This window comes from Puma concolor, chromosome E2 (genome assembly GCF_028749965.1).
Source record: "Puma concolor isolate L17-30 chromosome E2, mPumCon1.1.hap2, whole genome shotgun sequence".
Lineage (NCBI taxonomy): Eukaryota > Metazoa > Chordata > Mammalia > Carnivora > Felidae > Puma > Puma concolor.
This window is the reverse complement of record NC_141681.1, coordinates 58,893,299-58,916,768: the sequence shown is the minus strand read 5'-3', so window position 1 is coordinate 58,916,768 and position 23,470 is coordinate 58,893,299. Positions and strand designations below refer to the sequence as shown.

General features: G+C 50.0%; 1 protein-coding gene across 2 annotated transcripts; it reads right to left on the bottom strand.

The window, feature by feature from the left end:
• Nucleotides 1-887: 887 nt before the first annotated feature.
• CACNG6 (calcium voltage-gated channel auxiliary subunit gamma 6) lies at nt 888-20,976 on the bottom strand. 2 transcript variants are annotated; one of them, XM_086690636.1, is made up of 4 exons: nt 19,340-20,969; nt 14,488-14,562; nt 12,578-12,715; nt 912-2,243 (listed from the first exon to the last, which is right to left on the bottom strand). In XM_086690636.1, exons 1-4 carry the CDS (start codon nt 19,674-19,676, stop codon nt 2,005-2,007), a joined length of 789 nt encoding a protein of 262 aa, XP_086546762.1. In that variant the 5' UTR covers nt 19,677-20,969; the 3' UTR covers nt 912-2,004. The 2 variants fall into 2 exon arrangements, with proteins under 2 accessions (XP_086546763.1, XP_086546762.1); XM_086690637.1 differs by lacking the exon at nt 12,578-12,715 and having other exon boundaries at nt 888-2,243; nt 19,340-20,976.
• Nucleotides 20,977-23,470: the final 2,494 nt, after the last annotated feature.

Below are 23,470 nucleotides of genomic sequence, written 5' to 3'. Positions count from 1 at the left end.
TAACTATAATCATACACTATATATTATTGGTATATAAAATATTATATATGATATGTGTAATTATCTTTAAGTTGTAAATATAACATTTAGGAAATCAAATGCATGATGTTAGCACATTTGTATTCATAAATCAGCACATATTCCCTATTGTAATTTTTTTTTAAGATTTTATTTGTCAAGTAATCTCTACACCCAACGTGGGGCTTGAACTCAAGACCTCAAGATCAAGAGTTTGCTGTACCAACTGAGCCAGCCAGGTGATCCTATTTCAAACATTTTTAAGTTTAAGAGACTTTGGCCTTTGAGAGGTAACAGACGAGCTTCAGCTATCCCTGTGAAACCAAAGAATGCGCTCAAGCCACGATTTTTTCTTTCTTTCTTTCTTTTTCTTTCTTTCTTTCTTTCTTTCTTTCTTTCTTTCTTTCTTTTTTTGGCTGCATCTACAGAAAGGCAACTTTCTCTTTTTTTAAATATTCATTTACTTTTGAGAGGGGAGGAGGGGCAGAGAGGTGGGGGGCAGGGGGACAGAGGACCCCAAGCAGGCTCTGCACTGACAGCAGAGAGCTCCAGGTGGGGCTCGAACTCACGAACCGTGAGATCATGACCTGAGCGGAAGTCACACGCCCACCCGACTGCGCCTCCCAGGAGCCCCCTCCAGCTGTGACTGTGGAGTTGAAATACACACCTGGTCTTCCCAAGGTGCGAGGCCGGTCCTTGGGCTTGAGCGCTGGAGCCCTGGACGTGGGTCTTGGTTCTCTGTAGCATCAGCTGGTGCTGTTCCGGTTCCTACCAGCTTTCTAGTGCACAGTGATGACGGCGTTCCCTGAGAACACAGCCACTGTCCCTACAACTGTCCCCGCCTCCTTCTGAGCCCTGGGGATGCGTGTCCCCACCGACCGTCTCCTGGAGCCCAGGGCGGCTCTTCTGTCGGGCACCTCCAAAGCCCCCTGCCTGTCCCTGCCCCCGTCCCAGAGCCCCGTGTGTCACACCGTTTCCAGGCACTAGAATCTGTCCAGCCCGCTGGGGCTGCCCTAACAAAGCACCACAGACCAGACCGGTGGCCTGAAGGACACTGTGTACTGTCTCCAGGTTCTGGAGGCGGGGAGTCCAGGGTCAGCGGGTCTCGGGGTTGTCTCCTTCTGAGGACCGTGAGGGAGAGTCCGTTCCCGGCTCTCTCCTCGGTTCACAGGCAGCAGAGGGCCTCTGTGTCTTCCCTCGGCGCCTGTCTGCGTCCTCCCCTCCTTACAAGGACTCCAGTCATGCTGGAGGAGAGTCCACCCCGATGACCTCGCTTTCACCTGGGTACCTCCGAACAGACCCTGAGATCCTGGGGGTCGGGATCCCAGCACAGGCGTCCAGACGTGGGATGCAGTTCAACCCACGATGTGTGTGCTCTAAGCTGCTGAGTTTTCTGGTCACTCTGTGGGTTTGTTGACATGTGACTTCGGGGCTGCTAAGTAGCAGGTTTCCGGAGAGCACAAGGGGTCACTTCGCCACCCCGGAACGCACAACCATATCCAAACAGACTCCAAATCAAAGCTCTGAAATTTCCAAACCTTTAATCCCAAACCAGACCACAGCGAGGCCAGACCCAGCGATTTCCCCTCCCCCTCCCCTGTTTCCCCAAGGTTCAAATTAGTTGGAAGATGCCTCTCTCACAAGTGAATACATCCAGATCTGGGAAATGAATCAGTCCAAGTCCGTCCTAAGACCCCCTGACCTCATCCCCCCCACCCTACTCCCCAGTTACCCCATCAGGTCCCCCTGCAAGCCTTCCCTGGGGACCCTCGTTTGTAAAAGGCCTCTCTCCATCGTACCCCAAGCATCCCAATTCGGCCACCGAGAAGAACATATTCACAGAGGGAAAACATGAGGCAGGAGAGGGAGGTGTGTGCAAACAACGTGTGCCCCACAGCAGGCAGAACACAGTTTCTCCAGGACAAGGGGAAAGACTTTGAGGGATAAGAAGAAAAGGAAGGAGTTAGAGAAGGCACAGTGCTGGCTCTAGGTGGCCCTGTGCCCCAGCTTGGGGCAGAGTGAGCCCCAGGGCCCCGGAGGCAAGGTGAGCAGGAGGAAGCAGCCACTGGCCAGCAGGAGGACCAGGCTGGCCCCCATCCCACAGCCCAGGGACCAGGAGTATTCGTAGGCCAGGGCTGGGGCTGGGGGAGGCTCAGGGCTGACTCTTTGCAGCAGGGCTTGGACAGAATGCCGGAAGACCTCCAGGCTGACCAGGAGCAGCAGGCCTGTGGGGAGAGGACAGGCATGGCGCTCAGGCCCCCGGGGACCCCGACCTGGGTCTGAGCGTCTCCCCAGCACACCCCATCTCATGCTCGTTCAAACAGGAAACCTGGGGGGCCCTCAGCACCACCCCACCTAATTCCTTCGACCGCTACTTACTAAACACCAACCCTATAGCACGAGTCTGGAAGCTGGAGATAAAGAAGGAACACCACACTGACAGATGCAGAAGGGAGAGTGGTGGTCGCCAGAGGCCGAGGGGCTGGGGGAACGGGATGGGGGGTGGGGGCTGCTGTTTGATGGGGACAGAGTTGTGCTTGGGGAAACACGAAAGTGAAGAGGCTCTGGAGATGGATGGTGAACGTGCTTAGTGCCACAGAACTGAGCACAAAACAGCTGAAATGGTAAATTTTATCTTATGTGTGTTTTAGCGCTTTAAAAAAGAAAAATGTGGGGGCGCCTGCGTGGCTCGGTCGGGCGGCCGACTTGGGCTCAGGTCATGATCTCATGGTTTGTGGGTTCGAGCCCCGTGTCCGGCTCTGTGCTGACGGCTCGGAGCCTGGAACTGCTTCAGATTCTGTGTCTCCCTCTCTCTCTCTGCCCCTTCCTCGCTCACGCTCTGTCTCTCTCTCTCAAAAATAAATAAACATTTAAAAAATTTAAAAAAAGGAAAAAGCAGGGGTGCCTGGGTGGCTTAATTGGTTGAGCATCCAACTCTTGATTTCAGCTCAGGTCATGATTCCAGCGTCGTGGGATCGAGCCCTGTGTCAGGCTCCAAGCTGAGTGTGGAGCCTGTTTAAGATTCTCTCTCTCCCTCCGCCCCTCACTCCTGCTCTCTCTCTCTCTCTCAAAAAAAAAAAAAAATCAAAGTCCAAAATCAAAAACATGAAAATCAATTAAAGACTACGTTAAAAAATTGTTTGAAAAAATAAAAGGGGCTGGTTTGGTGGGTAGAGAATGTGACTCTTGATCTCTGGGTCATGAGTTCAAGCCTCATGTTGGGCATGGAGTTTACTTTTAAAAAAGTAAGGCTTTTGGAAAAAGCGATAGTAAAATCTGGTTTTAAAAAAGTAAGGCTTTTGGAAAGAGCGATAGTAAAATCTGGAATAGTTGAACTCACCATGGAAGCACAGAACAGAAGGTGGTTGCCAAGGGCTGGTGGGGGGAGGGGAAAGGGGAAGATGTGGGGCAAAGGTACAGAACTCAATTACGCAAGACAAACGAGTTGTGGGGATTTCATGTGCAGCGGGGTGACTATAGTTAGCAATACTGTATCACACATGTTACAAGACGAGAGCCTCGGTGTTCTCACCACACACACCAAGGTGGCCACGTGAGGTGATGCATGTTGTTAACTAGTTTAACTGTGGTGATCACTTCATGACGTGCATGTATATCAAAACCCCAAGTTGTACACCTTAAAGATCTACAATTTCTACTCACCATTCATACCCTAATAAAGCTCATCAACCATACCCCAATAAAGATGGTGAATCACGAAACAAAAGGAAAGGCAGTCAAGTTAAGTTGCAATGAAATTTGATTTAAAAAAAAAAAACATGACACAAAAACAGACTCTCAGATCAATGGAACAGAATAGAGAACCCAGAAATGGACCCACAAACGTATGGCCAACTAATCTTTGACAAAGCAGGAAAGAATATCCAATGGGATAGAGACAGTCTCTTCAGCAAGTGGTGCTGGGAAAATTGGACAGCGACATGCAGAAGAATGAACAGGGACCACTTTCTTACACCCTACCCAAAAATAAACTCAAAATGGATGAAAGACCTAAATGTAAGACAGGAAGCCATCAAAATCCTCCGGAGAAAGGAGGCTAAAACCTCTTTGATCTTGGCCGCAGCAACTTCTTACTCAACACGTGTCTGGACGCAAGGGAAACAAAAGCAAAAAGGAATTACTGGGACCTCGTCAAAATAAAAAGCTTCTGCACAGCGAAGGAAACAATCAGCAAAACTGAAAGGCAACCGACAGAATGGGAGAAGATATTTGCAAATGACATATTAGATAAAGGGTTAGTATCCAAAATCTATAGAGAACTTACCAAAGTCCACACCCAAAAAACAAATAATCCAGGGAAGAAATGGGCAAAAGACATGAATAGACACTTCTCCAAAGAAGACATCCAGATGGCCAACCGACACATGAAAAAATGCTCAACGTCACTCATCATCAGGGAAATACAGATCAAAACCACAATGAGATACCACCTTGTACCTGTCAGAATGGCTAACATTAACAACTCAGGCAACAACAGATGTTGGCAAGGACGGGGAGAAAGAGGACCTCTTTTGCACTGCTGGTGGGAATGCAAACTGGTGCAGGCACTCTGGAAAACAGTATGGAGGTTCCTCAAAAAATTAAAAATATAACTACCCTACTACCCAGCAATTGCACTACTAGGCATTTATCCACGGGATACAGATGTGCTGTTTTGAAGGGACACATGCACCCCATGTTTATAGCAGCACTATCAACAACAGCCAAAGTATGGAAAGAGCCCAAATGTCCATTGATGGATGAATGGATAAAGAAGATGTAGTATATATATATATATATATATATATATATATATATATATATATATATAATGGATTATTACTGGGCAATCAAAAATAATGAAATATTGCCATTTGCAACTATGTGGATGGAACTGGAGGGTATTATGCTAAGCGAAATTAGTCAGAGAAAGACAAATATATGACTTCACTCATATGAGGACTTTAAGACACAGAACAGAGGAACATAAAGGAAGTTAAACAAAAATAAAAACAGGGAGGGGGACAAAACATAAGAGACTCTTAAATATAGAGAACAGAGGGTTACTGGAGGGGGTGTGTGGGGGGAGATGGCTAAGTGGGTAAGGGGCATTAAGGAATCTACTCCAGAAATCATCGTTGCACTATACGCTAACTTGGATGTAAATTAAAAACAACAACAACAACAACAACAACAACAACAAAAGAAAAAAGTACAAGACAGAGACCCTAACCTCATGGAGTTTGTATTTTAGATGGAGGGGACAGGTGGTAAACAAATACACCAAGGCTTGCAAAACTCAAATGCCTGCAGGAGGCAATGAGAAAGCAGAAGTCAACAAAGCAGGTGAGTGCGGGGGCTGGTGGGGGTGGGGGGAGACAAAGAGTCCAAAACTCAGCTTCAGCCAACTGCAACCCTTCAGAAATGGGGACTTAAATTGCCAGATCTTCTGAGTTTTTAAGATTAGCTGGAATTTTGTAAATGATTACTATTTTTTATGGGAATTTGCCCAACCTTGAAACATTGGCTCAGAGAAACGTTATGCCCTGCTCGCCAAAGTCCATTTATGGGTCATCGCTGGCCACAGGCTGCCAGGTTGTAATGTCCAAAGTAAACACATGAGAAGATGAGATAATTTCAGAGAGTGATGTGTGCCGGGAAAGATAGAACAGGGTGATGGGAAGGCGAGTGACATCCAGGAACAGAGCTGGAGATGATGTCTCCATTTGAGATGATGTCACCAGGAAAAGCCATTTGAGCTAAGACTTGGAGGATGAACAGAAGCCAGGTTCTGGAGGAAGCACAAAACTAAGTGATGGCCGGTGCAAGAGGAAGGAATGGCTTGTGCAAAGGCCCGGTGGTAGGATGAATACAGTGTGTCTGGGGGAGAGAAAGAAGGTCAGTGTGGCTGGAGAAAAGACAGTGGGGAGGGGAGAGTGGTGGGGAATAGACGTGCAGAGGTGGGCAGGGGTCAGATCTTGTAGGACCATCTGATGGCCCATGAATCATGGGTCCTAGCTACCCCCTCTCTCAGACCCCGGACTCTTCTCCCCCCCCCCCCCACTCCCTGGTACTTCGTTCCCCCCATGGTTTTTGTTTTTGTTTTTTAATGTTTATTTATCATTGAGAGACAGAGAGAGACAGAGCATGAGCAAGGGAGGGGCAGAGAGAGGAGGAGACACAGAATCCGAAGCAGGCTCCAGGCTCTGAGCTGTCAGCACAGAGCCCGACGCAGGGCTCGAACTCACAAACCACGAGATCATGACCTGAGCCAAAGTCAGACGCTCAACTGACTGAGCCACCCAGGCGCCCCCCACCCCCATGGTTTTTAATCGGGGTCCTGGAGAATGCAGCCAGGAGTCTGTGATCTGTGGGTCAGTAGCTCCCCTCTGAGGCCTCCTTGGCCCCACGCAGCTCAGCTTAGGGACCCAGAGGTGGAAGAATATTCAGACAAGACACTCTCCAGTCCCCTTGATTCCTCTGCAAATTCATGCCTCATTGATTCATTCAACACATCTTAATTGAGCCCCCATTATAAAATATATAAACAAGGCTAACAGGGGTACCTGGGTGGCTCAGTCAGTTGAGCGTCCGACTTCGGCTCAGGTCAGGAACTCGCAGTCTGTGAGTTCAAGCCTCCTGTCGGGCTCTGTGCTGACAGCTCAGAGCCTGGAGCCTGCTTCGGATTCTGTGTCTCCCTCTCTCTCTGCCCCTCCCCCGCTCACACTCTGTTTCTCTCTGTCTTTCAAAAATAGATAAATATCAAAAAAAAAAAAAAAAAAAAGACTAACAAAGGCCTTGTCCTCTTGGAGCTCCATCCCAGAAGGAGAATTAGACAATAATAGGGCAAATGTATTGCTGTGGACTGAATTGTGCCTCCAAAAGTCCAGGTGTTGGAGTCCTGACCCCCTAGTTTCTTGAAATGTGACTATATTTGAAGATAGAATTTTTTTAAGTTTTCTTTTTGTTTGTTTGTTTTGAGAGAGAGTGTGAGGGGGGAGGGACAGAGAGAACAGGAGACAGAGAATCCCAAGCAGGCTCCCACATTCACAGATGCAGGGGGCTCTAACTCAGAAACTGTGAGATCACAACCTGAGCCAAAACCAAGAGTCATCGGACACTTAACCAACTGCCACCCAGGCGCCCCGAAGACAGAGTCTTTAAAGCAATAATTAAACAGACATGAGGCCACTAGGGTCTTAATCCAATATGGAGGGCAATATGGTGGTGTCCCCACAAGAAGAGGAGAGGAGAACACAGATACACAGATTGAGGACACGGGGAGAAGACAGCCGTCTAGAAGCCAAGGAGAGGCCTTGGAGGAGACCGACTCTGCCCATGTCTGGGTCTCAGACCTCCAGCCTCCAGATCCATGAGACAACACATTTCTGTTCTTTAACCCTCCCGGGGTTGTGGTACTTTGTTATGGCAGCCCGAGCAATGGAATACACACACAGGTATATAATTTCAGGGAGTGATCAATTCCATGATAGAAGAAAAGGGGGCAAGGTAGGGACACGGCAGGCAATGGGCCTCCTAGGTGGTCAATGAGATCAGAGACTTAAATGACAGGAAGGGATGAGACATGGGATGATCTAGTGGAGGCTGAGGGGATAGCAGTGCAAAATGCTCTGAGGGGGAGATGAGATTGAAGTGTCTGAGGAACAGCAAAGAAGCCAATGAAACCAGGACAGAGGGAGCAGGTGGTAAGAGACGAAGTCCCACAGAGCCAGGAGCCAGGCCACATAAGACCTGGGAGCCACATTATTCTAGTGGTAGTAATTGATTGTGAACGTATTGGCTTTTGAATCAGGTAGGAACCACAGTAGGATTTATGGTTTAAAACTACAACTAACCCCAAAGCAAAGGGCAGGTAGGATTTGGCCATGGGCTGTAGTCAGTAGACTCTTAGCCTTGGCTTTGTGACAAGAATCTAACCAAACACTCTCTCATCTCATCTCTTCCCACTAGACCTCATGAGGTACGTATTATTATCCCCACGTTACAGAGGGGAAGATTAAAGCCTGGAGAGGTGGAGCTCAGGTTTGATTAAAGCCAGGTCTACTGCATAGCTTCTTCTCTTAGACACGTCTCTGTACTTCCTCCCCGACCAAGCCTGACATGCCTTGTATGACCTAGAAGGGCCTACGTGATCTGGCCCCTGCCTCCTTGTTTGTGCTCATCTCCCCAGCTCTTCCCACCCTAAAATAGTGGGGAGTACAACGTCTTTCAGTCTGTATGTTTTATTGTAGAGAGAGAGAGCCGGGGAGGGGCTGAGGGAGAAGAGAGTGAATCTGAAACAGGCTCTATGCTTGGCACGGAGCCAGATGCGGGGCTTGATCCCACAACTCTGGGATCATGACCTGAGCTGAAACCAAGAGTCAGTCACTCAACTGACTGAGCCACCCAGGCGCCCCTCTTTCAGTCTACAAATGCACCAAATTCTTTCAAACCTGAAGACCTTTATGCTGCTTGGAATAATTTTCTGCTTACCCTTCTCTGAGTACTGCCTTACACATCCCTACTATTGCTATTACTATCACTATTACTATTTATTACTGTTACTATTTATTACTATCACTATTACTATTGCTATTTATTACTATTACTATTTATTACCATTACTATTTATTACTATCACTATTACTATTTATTACTATCACTATTACTATCACTATTTATTACTATTACTGTTACTCTTTATTACCATTACTATTTATTACTATTACTGTTACTCTTTATTACCATTACTATTGCTATTATTATTTATTACTATTACTATTACTCTTTATTACCATTACTATTTATTACTATCACTATTACTATTTATTACTATTGCTATTGCTATTTATTACTATTACTATTTATTACTATTACTGTTACTCTTTATTACCATTATTATTGCTATTTACTACTATTCCTATTGCTATTGCTATTGCTATTACTATTACTATCACTGCTATTGCACTTCTGAGAAGCCCTCCTTAAGCACTGCCACTCAAGTCTATATCAGATCTCCCTGTTACAGATTTTCCTCCACACTCTTTCATTTTCATTTGTAGCATTTATCACAGCTGGTAATTATTAGCATATATTAATTTATATTAGTATTGTCTATTTGTCCCATGGCTATCTCCCTCGCTATCATAAATCCATGAGAGCAGGAAACTTGTCTGTCTTGTATCTCTAAAACATGAACAATACCTGATGTATATATTTCATGGAGAGAAACAATATAATCTGAACATGTCCCTTTATTTAAGGAGATCTTGAAAATTCAATCTGTCCAGGGCCTGATACCAAATATAGCCAAAATACTTACAGCATCAAATCCACCCCCTTGCTCTCACTTGCTTGTACAGTTTGCAGAAAAATTTCATGCCTGAGACTTCCATAAAACACTTTTATATCCTCACTTTCATGGCACCCCCTGGAATAACACGAGTATGAGTTCAATAACCAAATTCCTACCATGCTATAAATTCTACAAAAACAGGGATCATCTTAATATTATTCATCATTCTATCCCCAGTGGTATCAAGCACAGCATTGAGCACCTACTGGATATAAAAAAAAAATACTTGTTGAATGATTGGATGGATGAATAGAGGGAAAACAGGTAAAAAAAAAAAAAGGAGAATGGAAAAGGAAGAAGGGAATGGGAGGAAATTAATGAATCAATGGATGGATGGATGGATGGACAGACGGATGGATAAATGGGATGAATGGATGGATGGATGGACAGACAGATGGATAGACAGAAAACAGATAAAAGAGAAAGGAGAATGGAAAAGGAAGAAGGAAGTGGGAGGAATTTAATGAATCAATGGATGGATGGATGGATGGATGGATGGATGGATAAATGGGATGAATGGATGGATGGACGGACGGACAGATGGATAGACGGAAAACAGATAAAAGAGAAAGAAGAATGGAAAAGGAAGAAGGAAGTGGGAGGAAATTAATGAATCAATGGACGGATGGATGGATGGATGGATGGACGGATGGATAGATAGATGGGATGAATGGATGGATGGACAGACGGATGGATGAATAGACAGAAAACAGATAAAAGAGAAAGGATAATGGAAAAGGAAGAAGGGAGTGGGAGGAAATTAATGAATCAATGGATGGATGGATGGATGGATGGACGGACGGATGGATAGATGGACGGACAGATGGATAGATGGAATGAAAGGATGGATGGACGGACAGACGGGGATAGATGGGATGAATGGATGGATAGATGGATACTTGACAAATGGATACTTGGGTGACTGACTTCATGGATATGTGGGAACTTGAGCTCAGAGATAAAAGATTTGCCCAAGATCACACAACTTGTCAGAAGTTAGACGCCAACCTAGATGTTTGGATTCCCTGTTGATTTCCTGGTCCATCTTTGACCCCAGTGTTCTCCTCACTCTCCATGCTCCAGCCACACTGGCTTTCTTTCAAGACCTTAAATTCACCAAACTCTGTCTAGCTTGGTTACTCAGGGAGGCCCTCACTAATTCTCTGCTTTAAATCAGGTGCTCTCATTATGCACTCTCATAGAAATCTACTTTTCTTTTTCTTTTATAGCACCTAGAAGTTTGTAATTGTGGGATGATTTGTGTTATTTCGGTGTCCTTAACCAGTAATCTCCCTAAGGGAAGGCACCTTTCTGTCCTGTACATTCTGATAATATTACATATACAAAAACGTACAAAAGTGTGTAATATGTCTGTGTGTGTATCAATGAATAAAATGAATAAATGAAAGAAAGGAAAGGAGATGATTGAATTTTCCCCTTTATTTAGGAAGATCTCTAAGGGAACAAAATAATAAAAATTGATCATTATTATTTTCCATTCATATGTTCATGTTCGTGAAGACTTATCATTTCTCCCTTATCTTGTACTAGAGTCTACCCCACTTGTTAGTTAAGGTTACCATGTACATTTGTGAAAGATTTTGCCTGCTTTATGCTCTGACCTTCATTCTGTTCCTCAAACTTGTCAAATCGCTATTCTATCACCATCACCACCATCAGTACACCATCATCTCTACCGTTACCACCATTTTAACTATCATCCTCATCACCACCATCACCACCATCACCAACATCATCCCTACCATCACCACCATCATTGTCACCACCACCACCACAATAGACAACATCATCAATATAGTCACCACTACTGTCACCACCACACTTTGGATGAGTCCTATTCACCCTTCAATTACCAGCTTAAATACCACTTTCTCTGAGTTCCTCTGATACACCCTCACTGCAGTGTCTACCCCTAATGATACGCTTTATCATAACTTTCATCACAATTATAGTTGCATTATTATATGTGTAATTACTGGTTACTGTCTATCTCTGCTAGGCTCTGTGAGGGGCAGACTGTATCTGTCTTGTTAGTCATATATACCCAGCCCTTAGCGCAGTGCATGGAACATAGTAAGTGCTCAGTAAATTCACAGAGGATGAACAAATGAAGCTTATATAATTAGTGACCTTTCTATCTACCTTAGCAAACATCTGATCCAATGAGCACTACATTGACAAGATGTAGAATTTTTTTTTTGACCATCAGCTCCAAGAATGCAACATTCATTGAAGACCTAAGTTCCATAGCTAAAAGAGTATTTGAAGACTTTCCAATTCCCAGCCAATAATAGCACTTAGAACTCTCACATTGAGCCTACTACAGTCCTGGTGCTTCCCAGCATGCAACAGTGCTTAGAGTTGTCCTCCAACTTCCCAGCATGCATCAGTGCTTGGAGATGTCCTCTAACCTCCCAGCAAGCAACAGTGCCTGGAGATGGCCTCCAACTTCCCAGCATGCAACAGCAATTGAAGACCTCTGGGTTCAAATTGGAGACCCCTCTGGGGACAGCAGGGCTTAGAATTTTCCATTCTTTGAGACCTCTATAACCCTTAAGCTTCCTCCAATCCCCATGGTACAACTGTGTTTGTGGACTCTACCTCCAAGCAGGCAACAATTCTCGGAAACCCTTGGTCCAAATTTAAAATAGTGTTTGGAGACCCTTTAATGTCTAGGCAACAATAAAGCTTGGAATTCTTCCATTTTTAAAAAAATTTTTTTAACATTTATTTATTTTTGAGACAGAGAGAGACAGAGCATGAATGGGGGAGGGGCAGAGAGAGAGGGAGACACAGAATCGGAAGCAGGCTCCAGGCTCTGAGCCATCAGCCCAGAGCCTGATGCGGGGCTCGAACTCACAGACCACGAGATCGTGACCTGAGCTGAAGTCGGACGCTTAACCGACTGAGCCACCCAGGCGCCCCAGAATTCTTCCATTTTTGAGACTACTACAGCCGGTGGGTTTCCCTCAACTCTCAGCATGCAACAGTGCCCTGGAGATTCAAACTCCCAGCATGCAACAGTGCTTGGACACTCTACCTCCCTGCATACAACATTACCTAGAGTTCCAAACTCCACCATGCAACAGTGCTTGGACACCCTACCTCCTAGCATGCAAGAGCTCTTGGAGATCCAACCTCCCAGCATGCAATTCCCTCAGTCTCCGGGCTCCCAGCCCTCACCTGAGAGGCCAAAGCAGATGGCTCCGACTCGGAGTAGGAACTCTGCACCTTTGCTGAGCACCATGATGATACAGAGGCACCCCAGGGCCATGAGTGCCAAGCCTACCACTGCTATCACGGCAGCTGCCAGATTCAGCTCTGCAAGGAGAGTAAAGGGAAGAAGTAGAGAACATGGGAGGGAGGAAGTGGGAAGGACTCCCCTATAGAGACCCAAAACCAGGAAGACGGAAGATTCAGAACTAGAGAATTTTCAAGTACATCATTCAGTCCAATATTTTACTTACACTGTTGAAGGAACTAAGACACAGAGAGGCTCAGTGATTTGCCTGAGGCCACAAAGCAAAGAGGAGACAGGGTCAGGATTAGAAAGAAATGGGAACTACCAATTATTCCTTGGGATCTGGTCACTGTTTGTTTACAGGTGAGGAAACTGAGGCAGTGAGCATGTGGGTGACAACAGAGAAGGTAGTTTGTTACAGTGAAATGATCCAAGTCTGAGTTCTGTACAGCCACTGCCTTGCTGGAAGGTTATAATAATGTCACCAAACTTCTCTGAACCCCAGTTTCCTCCTCTAGAAAATCAGGGTCAAAATCCCTATTTGACTGGGCTGTTGTGCGGATTAGAATTAGTTTATAAAAAGTACCCAGTGAAGTGCTTAGCACACAGGAGCTGTGCTATACACGTGCACTGTGATTATTCACTATCCCAGAGAAGCACAGTGGCTTGCCCAAACTCACTTAGCACAAAGACAAGACAGAAAGGAGCAGGGAGGGTGGGAACCACTGTTGACTGAGGGCCTACTATGTGCCAGGTATCACACTGTACGTTTCAGCTGTATCATCTCATTAAACCCTTACAGAGGCTGGATAGGAGTCATGACATGACCACAATCTCTTTACTGGTGTGGATGGACACTGAGGTACTGGGGTGACGGAGAGGCTGTGGTTATAGCAGAAAAGGTAAAACCTGTGCTGACAGCAGAGAACCTGCTGCAGGGCTCGAACTCGTGAACTGTGAGATCATGACCTGAGACAAAACCACGAGTCAGACGCTTAAACGACTGAGCCACCCAGGCTCCCAAGAAAGGGTATAGCCTTTTTTTCTTTTAATGCTTACTTGTTTTTGAGGGAGAGAGAGGGAGAGACAGAGCACGAGTGGGGGCAGGGCAGAAAGAGAGGGAGACACAGAATCCGAAGCAGACTCCAGGCTCCGAGCTGTCAGCGCAGAGCCTGATGCAGGGCTCAATCCTACAACCCTGGGATCGTGACCTGAGCCAAAATCAAGAGTTGGACGCTCAACCGACTGAGCCCCCCAGGTGCCCCAAATTGAAACGAAATTTTAAAAACTTAGTCTCTGCATCACACCAGCCACATGCGCCCAGCAGCCACATGGGGCTAGTGGCTACCACATCGGTCAGCACAGGTACAGAGTATTTCCATCTCACGGAAGATTCTACAGGAGAGCATTGCTTTGGAGTCAGGATTATTTGGGATGATTCTGCCTCTGCCCCTTCTGGAAAAAGTAAATGTAACCATTTTCTAGACTACTGTTTTTTCATCCACAAGATGAAGCCACCGCCCTGCAGCGTCATGGCAAGGACTGGAGTTCTTATCAATGAAACACTCAGCACTCTGCTTAGCATGTGGCAGGTGGACATCTTTAAGAAAGTCCCAGAAAGGGGCTGTGGCTGCCCCAAAGTCACACAGCTCATGACAAAGGTGGAGCTGGGGTAGGAGCATCAGGCACAGGGCTCTGGAGAACCTCTTTCCCCCAAAGATGGGACCTCCCCTATCCCCTCCTGCCACCCCAGGGCAAAGCAGAGAGGAAGACCATGCTATCAGGAACTCTTCCGGCATGGTCCGCGTACCCCTCCCGCCACCCCACCACCCCACCACAGGGTGGTTCTCACCTTTCTTTGTAGTTCTCTGGAAGATGTGTGCATTTTCCCCCGTGGTAAAGAATTTAAAATAGGTGCAGTTTGCTTCTGTGGGAGCAGGAGAGAAAAAGAGGGGTGATGATACAGACATTGCTGGCATAAGCTCAGGGCTGGGCATTTAACAGAGGTCCCAGCAGCCTAAAAGTAGGATATCAGCATCCCTGATATACACAGGAGAGAATGATGCTCAGAGAAACAAAACCCGCCTGCCATCATCCAGCTATACAGGAGCTGGGATTCCAGTCTGGAACCTAGAGGTCCAGATCTGTGGCCTTGTGAAGGCTGTTGACCTCTCCGCAGCCTCTGAATCTTTCTCTATAAAATGAGATACTAGGGGGCGCCTGGGTGGCTCAGCTGGTTGAGCGTCCGACTTCGGCTCAGGTCACGATCTCACGGTCCGTGAGTTCGAGCCCCGCGTCAGGCTCTGTGCTGACCGCTCAGAGCCTGGAGCCTGTTTCAGATTCTGTGTCTCCCTCTCTCTGTGACCCTCCCCCGTTCATGCTCTGTCTCTCTCTGTCTCAAAAATAAATAAACGTTAAAGAAAAAATTTTAAATGAGATAATAGTCTCTTTCCTGGCTTCATCAGATGGGTTTGTTAAGGGGTCAAGTGGGATTAGAAACGGATGATCACTTTATTCAACAAAGGACACCAAGATAGAGGGAACAGAAGGCTAAAAGACTCAGAGGAGATTCTCATCCCAGAGAGGGTTCCTAACTAGAACACACAAAGAACACCTGGAGACCAGCAAGAAAAGAGAGGAAACCCAATTGATAAATGGGCAAAGGACAGGAATAGTCAATTCACAGAAGAAGAAGTCTGAATGACTCACAAGTATATGAAGAGATGCTTCACCTCACCAGGGATCACAGAAATGCAACTTAAATCAGCAGGGAGAGGGCACTTTAGATCAATTAGATTGGCAAATATTAAAAGGATAATATCAAGCACTGGAAGAATAAGAGGAAACAGCTGGGGACCAGAAACTGGCACTAATGTCTTTCTGGAAAGCACTCTGACATCCTTTATGAAACGAGGTACGTTTATACCCTATAACCCAACAATTTCGTTTCTGGGTCTACATCCAGAGAAACACTACAGGCAGGAACATATGTGTGGATGATTGTAGCAGCACTGTTTGTAAGAACAGGGAGTCGGAATCAACCTAAGTGCCCATGGGGCAGATGCCCTCTGTGCAAATCTCTGCACCATGCAGTAGCCATGAACTACAAGAGCAGAAAGCAAAGTGGGGAGATCCGAGAAATAGCGTTGAGCAAATAGATCGATAAATAAGTAAATCACAAACGGGGACAATCCACAGCACAATATCATTTATGTAAATTAAAACACGTACAGATGTAAAATAACACTGTATAGTTTCCAACTTAAAATATATACTGATGGGGCGCCTGGGTGGCGCAGTCGGTTAAGCGTCCGACTTCAGCCAGGTCACTATCTCGCGGTCCGTGAGTTCGAGCCCCGCGTCAGGCTCTGGGCTGATGGCTCGGAGCCTGGAGCCTGCTTCCGATTCTGTGTCTCCCTCTCTCTCTGCCCCTCCCCTGCTTGCACTCTGTCTCTCTCTCTCTCCCCCTCTCAAAAATAAATAAATACAGGGGCACCTGGGTAGCTCAGTCGGTTGGGCGTCCAACTTTGGTTCAGGTTATGATCTCGCGGTCCGTGAGTTCGAGCCCCGCGTCAGGCTCTGGGCTGATGGCTCGGAGCCTGGAGCCTGTTTCCGATTCTGTGTCTCCCTCTCTCTCTGCCCCTCCCCCGTTCATGCTCTGTCTCTCTCTGTCCCAAAAATAAATAAAAAACGTTGAAAAAAAATTAAAAAGAAATTAAATAAAATATATACTGATGGATACATATCAAACACGTTAAAGAGATAGAAAGAAATGGGGAGGGGATAATACTGTAAAATAAAGCAAGAGAAGACTGGCGATGATTTTGTGATGTAAATGAAAGAGTAAAGTTTGCCCATCTTTGAGGTCCCAGATAAACCCAAACTTAAAAAAAAAAAAAAAAAAGGCTGGGGCGCTCTCTAAACTGCATTTGAGGGGCGCCTGGGTGGCTCAGTCGGTTAAGCGTCTGACTTCAGCTCAGGTCATGATCTCACGGTCCGTGAGTTCGAGCCCCGTGTCGGGCTCTGTGCTGACAGCTCAGAGCCTGGAGCCCGTTTCAGATTCTGTGTCTCCCTCTCTCTCTCTGACCCTCCCTCGTTCATGCTCTGCCTCTCTCTGTCTCAAAAATAAATAAATGTTAAAAAAAATTTAAAAAAAAAATATAGGGGCGCCTGGGTGGCTCAGTCGGTTGAGCGTCCGACTTCTGCTCAGGTCATGATCTCACGGTCCCTGAGTTCGAGCCCCACGTCGGGCTCTGTGCTGACAGCTCAGAGCCTAGAGCCCGTTTCAGATTCTGTGTCTCCCTCTCTCTCTGCCCCTCCCCTGTTCACACTCTGCCTCTCTCTGTCTCAAAAATAAATAAATGTTAAAAAATTTAAAAAAATATATAAACTGCATTTGAAAGCTGGAACTTCCCACAAAATTCCTCTAGTCCCATGTTCTCATGCTACGGATGGGGAAACTAAGGCACAGGAAGGGGGAGGAAGAGAGGGTAGACAATGAGAGGGGTACAAGAAGACGAGCCAGGCGGGCTAGAGAAGCAGAAAGGAACCTTCCAGTTCAAAGAAAGATGTAGAGGGACAAGAAATAAAGTCCTGAGTCAGGTGAGGCAGTGGGACACTGCACTGGCCCTCTGAGGGAAGGAGAAGGGCAGGACGTGTTCTATCAGGAGCAGCGGGACGGGAGTCCTTACCCCGCAGCATCAGCAATCCTGCAGCAACAAGGAGGAAAGGATACCTCTTGCAGCAGGGTTGAGGATGCTGCTGAGATGGTAGCAGTCAGTGGGGGACACATGGTCTTCATCCATGAGGGAAGCGTGAAGTCCCATCTAGAGAGTAAGAAGGTGTGGTCCATCTTTCTGAGAGAGCGTGGGGTGTCTGGCCTCCCATCATGGCTACCGGTGATTCAGGACATCTTGTCTCAGACTCCAGATGGCATATCCCATTTGGAAAAGAGTAGGGTGGGCCACACACACCCTCCCCCCACTTGTAGCCAAGGGAATTAAGGGTGTCCTTTGATGGACAGGGCAATGTGTGGGATATTTCTGAGATAACAGAAGTTGTGAACTTTTGGACGGTCCCCTCTGGAGGGTCAGGACTGTGGGATGATGAGACGGTCCTGTGAGGAGGCTGAAGTCCTTTCTGACCAACAGGGGGGACATCAAAGGATATGAGGAGTCCTGCCTTATGGAGTGGGGTTGGGGGGGCATCCCTTATAGGGCAGCGAGGACCTTTGGGGCATCTTTACGGACTCCTGGGATGCGATATAGTGCAATTGTGAAGAACCGGGACAGCCAGGTTCAAATCCCATATGACTAGCCTGGTGCATAGATGGAACCACTTCCATTCCTTACTCCTCATGTTTGGTTTCTCTAAAATGAGGATGATGGTAACTATTCATAAGGTTGCTAGGAGGATATGAGGATTAACGAGTTAATGCACATGACGTACTTCAAACAGAGCCTGGGTGCTACGTAAGCATCGAAGCATATTACATAAGCATATTATTGCCAGGGCACCCCATTTTGCAAAAGTTTGGGAACTTCCTGCTTGAGGCTGTGAGGGGCAAAAAAGTAGCCCATCTGCAGCAGTGAGGTGTTGAATCTGGATGCTGAGTGCATGGGTACCTCACATGACGAGGGGTGGGGGTCTCCCACTCTGCTATCAAGGATTTGGGATGTCCTATTTTGGACCCTATGGGTGGAAGATAGCGTGTGTGGATAAGTGAGGGGGGAAATCCCATTGGAGCCCAGAGGGATAGGAGATCTTCTGTGGGAGGCACTGAGGTTATAGGACACTGTTTGGAGATCTCACATGGGTGATCAAGCCTGGGACACCCTACATGGACCGTGAGGGGTGTCAGATAGTTTCCTTGGGTCAGTATGTGTGGTGCAAGAGCCCATTCCCGTTCCCAGGGGGTATAGGATGTCCCAATGGTGCATGTAAACGGCATGGCATGTCCTGTCCGGGAGAGCGAGGGGTATGGGATAGCTGTGTGGCATTGCCATGGATGAAATGCCATTCTGCGGGACCGTGAGGGGTGTGGGGTGTCTGGAAGAGAAAATAAAAAGGGCTGGAGGGTCAGGTCTGGGCATCTGCAGGTGACAGGACCAGGAAATGGAAAAGCACATCTCCCAGAAGCACGAGGTCTCCCCGGGGCGGGGGGGGGGGGGGGGAGGGTTTTGGGGGGTGTTCGGTGAGAGCTGTGTTTGGCAATATCGGCCGTGGGGGTCCGGCACAGATTTCATTTTGGGGTTGGCATTAAGGTGATCTGTCTCCCCGGGGCCCACGGGATAGGAGTGCGGCCTGTCTCCAATGTGGGAAAAGCAAGCTGACCCCGGGAGCCCAAACTCTCTCTCTCTCTAGGGGCACAGGCTGGTCTAAGGGTTTGGGCGAGTTTTAGGGTACAGGCTAGTCTGGGGGTACAGGATGTAGCTGCGGACAGGTTGCTGGGGAGGGGGGTGGACAGGATGGCCGGTACACAGACTAGTCTGCAAGTACAGACTTTCTCTCCCACACCCCCCCCCCCCCAGCCCCCAACTACCGCCCCCCAGCACACACAGTTGGTGCCTGGAGCAAAGGTTACTCGGGGAGCACAGGTTGGTGTAGGCTTGGGCTGCTCTCTCCTTGGGGCTCGGGTTTCCCTGACTCCGCCCACTCTCGCTGTCTCTGGGAACAATCCCCGGCCCGGGGGCGTGGCCTCTCACCTCCGGGCAGCTCCGCGGGGCCACAGGTGTCTCTGCCCGCGGGCACGTCCGCCTGCCACAGTCGCTTGGTGCACATCTTCCAGAGCCCCAGGTGGACAGCGTCGCACACCGCGCTGCCATTGGCCTTGTAGGTGTTGAGCTCCACCCAGAACTCGGTGCCCACGGCCAGCACGGCCAGCGTGGCGCCCACCGCGCTCAGCAGGAGTCCCAGCTTGATCTTTCCCTCCCGCTCCGGCGTCAGCCGGGACTGGTGCTGCCCGAGAGCCCGCCGCCGGCCTGCCGCCTCCCGCCGCCGCCGGTCCTCCTCTTGCATGAAAAAGTTGGACCACATCATCATCCTCGGGGCCGTAGCCGAGCAGGTGCAAAGGAGGCAGAGTCCCGAGGGTGGCCCGGGGCGGGGGGGCGGTTGGAACAAGTGGGGTGCTGAAGGAAGCGAGGGGCTCACTTTCCACTGGATTCTGAGAAAGGAAGATCGGGATCTTCCCCTGGAATCTCCAGTGGGGGAGAGGAGGTCGCCTCTGGAGCTTGGAAGAGAACAAAATAGATCTTCTGGCCCAGGAACCCTCTAAGTTCAGGGGAGGCCCCAGGGAGCCCACAGAAACTCGGGGAGGAGGGTGGGACCAAGAAGAAAAGCAAGGTACCCCCAAGGCCCAGAGTTCGAAGCTGGGTATCCAGGAGGGGCGCCTGAGGGCCCGGGAGAAAGGAGAACTGAGTACTAGCTGAGCCTCTGAGGGGCTGCTCTGGGTCCCCACTGGGAGGAATCTCCAGGAAACTGGGTGTCCTGGGGGACGGGCTCTGAGCACCCCACTAAGGCTCAGAGATTGGGGTACCCAGGGAGGGTTGCCCAGGCCCTCTATGTATTGGAGAGGAGATGCCTCCTGGTTTCTCTGGGGCTCAGGGTCTGGGGAGGGAGAAGTTGGGTCCCCACTGGGGTTCAGAACAGGTCAGAACTCCTTCTGGGTTTCAGAAAGGCAGTAGGACGCTCCTCCCCAACATTCACAGAAGGGGGCTGTAGAGTGCCGGCTGGGCTTCAGAGAAGGGGCGGGCGACCTGCTGGAAACCAGGAGAAGGGAGTGGGTGTCTCCCCGGCCATTCGGGGAAGAGAGGTCAGAGAAAGTCTCCCTGGGTCTCAGACAGGGGACTGCTGGCTCAGAGACATAATGGGGTCCGGAGAAGGGGGCTGGGGGACGCCCCCGGGGCTCAGGAGGGGGACCTGGGGTCCCAATCCGGGTCAGGAGGAGGGGCTGTGGTCCCCGCAGCGGCTCAGGAAACAGGGACGCAATCCCCCCCCCCCCCCCCCGGGGTTCAAAGGACCACGGGGACACGGAAGGGACTCGGCGTCCCTTCGGGATCACTCGGCTCCCCCTCCCCCGGGCTCCCAGGGCCGGCGGGGCCGGGACCGCTCCAGGCTCAGCTCCAGGCCCGTCGCCCCCCTCAGGCCTCCCGCCCCGGGCTCCCGGGCAGGGCCCCGTCTCGCTCTCCTGCCTCCGCGCCGCGCCGGCCCCAGCTCCGCGCCGCCTCCCAGCCGGCCTGTCCTGCACGCCACCGCCTGCTCGGCCCGGACGCGCCGCTGCGCTCGCTCCGGCCTCGGCCCCAGCCACCCAGCCACCCACCCCCTCGCCCTCCCGGGCTATTTCAGGCTCGACCCGTAAATAACACCCGCACCTGTCGCCCAGCGCCTGTTGCCATAGGGACCCCGGGTATTTTAAGGGGACGCGGGGGGAGGCGGGAGGCTGTCCCGGGAGGAGGGCCTAGGGGCGGGGTCCTGGCCCGGCTGGAGCCTGGGGGGACTTTTACCCCCTTAAGGGGCAAGCGTCTGAGCCGCGGGTCCCATCTCCAGGGTGGCCGGAGAGGGAGCGGGCCTGGCTGGGAATCTTAATTGCTGTGTCTGAGGGAGGAGGGGCCGGGGGGCTGGACTCCTGGGCCTGAGGGAGGAGGGGCTGGAGGCCAGGACTCCTGGGTCCGAGGGAGGAGGGGTTGGGCGCAGGACTCCTGGGTCCGAGGGAGGAGGGGTTGGGCGCAGGACTCCTGGGTCCGAGGGAGGAGGGGCTGGGGGCCTGGACTCCTGGGTCTGAGAGAGGTGGGGGCAGGACTCCTGGGTTTGAGGGAGGAAGGGCTGGGGGTCAGGACTGCTGGGTCTGAGGGAGGAGGGGCTGGGGGTCTGGACTCCTGGGTCTGAGGGAGGAGGGGGCTGGGGTCTGGACCCCTGGGGCTGAGGTCTGGACTCCTGGGTCTGAGGGAGGAGGGGCTGGGGCTGGACTCCTGAGTCTGAGGGAGGAGGGGCTGGGGGCCAGGACACCTGGGCCTGAAGGAGGATGGGGCTGGGGGCCAGGACTCCTGGGTCTGAGGGAAGAGCCTGAACCCTTGGGGCAGAAGGCTGGGGCCCAGCTCCCTGGATCTTGATGGATAAAGCTGATATGGTGCTGGTTGTCTTCAACTCCCCAGAAGTGAAAAGGGCTGGGTGTCAGAGGCACTGGAACCAGAGCCACAGTCCTCATCATTGAGTTTATTAGACAGGGCACCCCCGGGGGACCTTCCATGCAGTTTCAGGTCCCCCAGGGGCCAGGACGGGGACAGCCATGTGGAATGGCAGCAGGGCCTGATCTTCACCCCATCACCCCCTCCCTCAGCCCTTCTGCGCACAGGCCAGGTGGGACCCACCTTTCACCAACTCCTTGGTCCGTGGCTGGTTGCTCTGGTGCACCCTGGCCCTATCTGTCCACCCTGCTCTGGACGCTCACAGCGCCCTGTGCTGCTTGTATTGGAGCGTGAGTCACTCTGGTGTGATTGTGTGTGTCTGTGTCTGGCTCTCCCACCAGGCTGGGGCAGGGGCGGGGTACAGGAGGAACTCAGCTCCGTGTCCTCAACACCGCCCAGCCCAGGGCTGGGTGCACAGAGGCCTCAGATGTGCATTAGGTGATTGGATGAGTGGATGGACAGATGCAGGGAGGAATGGATGGATGCAGGGATGGATGGAGGGACAGGAGGATGGAAGGATGGATGGAAGGGTGGATGGATGGAGGGAGCAATGGATGGATGGATAGAAGGGTGGATGCATGGAAGGATGGAGGGAGGGAGGGAGGGATGGAAGGATGGATGGATGAAGTGAGATGGTGACACACAGGCATGTCCTCCCAAGCTGTGCCCCATCAGGGAACAACTCCCTCTGCCTTCTCATTGGCCCGGCCACCTGTCTCCTGACCTGCAACTCGGAGATTACGCTGCCCGGCACCTGGAAGGCCCAGAAGTCCTTAACTGAGTTCCACCTGCTCCTTCCTTCCCCTCACTGGGTTTCCCCGGGCCTTGACAGGGCCGAGAGGGGAACCAGAGCATTCTGAGCAGACACAGCCGGTGAGGCATGTCTGTCTGTCCTGCCTGAATCCACCTTGCCCTCCTGGCCCACCTCCCACCATCCTGCATCTTGCGTGCTCTAACAGTTCTTACTTCACAGCGTATTTTTCTGTTTTCCATCCCCTTGCCCTCTTTTCCCAGAAAGGGTATGAACTTTCTTTGGTATAAAAGCTCTTATTATTTTCATGCCAAGAAGATGGGCTTCTCCCCGCCCCACACACACTGCCACCAAGCAGAGCTCCGGTCCCTACCACTGCACTGAGATGACCTCTTACCAGGTCAGACCTAGCAGTCCCCTTCTTGGCTCAGTTCTCAGCACGTCTGGCCACTTCCTCCTGGCCTCCGCCTACCTCATCGTCACCCCTTGTGGCTCCCTTTGCTACATCCTCTTCTTCCCTGTTGCAGATGTCCCTGAGGCACTAGCCAGGGTCACTTCTCCGTCCACCTTCTCCCCCTGGGTCACCTCATCCAGCCCCATGGCTTTCAATATCTCCTATATGCTGACGTTTCCAAAACTTATATTTCTAGCCATGGCCTCTCCCCCAGGCTTGCACATCCAACTGGTTACCGGATACCCAGACTTGGGTTTCTAGCAGGCATCTCCAACTTGACAGGTCCAAAGAAGGACGCTTGGTCCCTACCACCCAAATTCTGATTCCTTGCCCCCGGGGGAGGGGGGGGGGCCTTCTAGGCAACAAACAACAGCATCATGTAATCTGCGCAAGCCCGATTAAGAGTTCCTCTTTCTGGGGCGCCTGGGTGACTCAGTCAGTTAAGCGT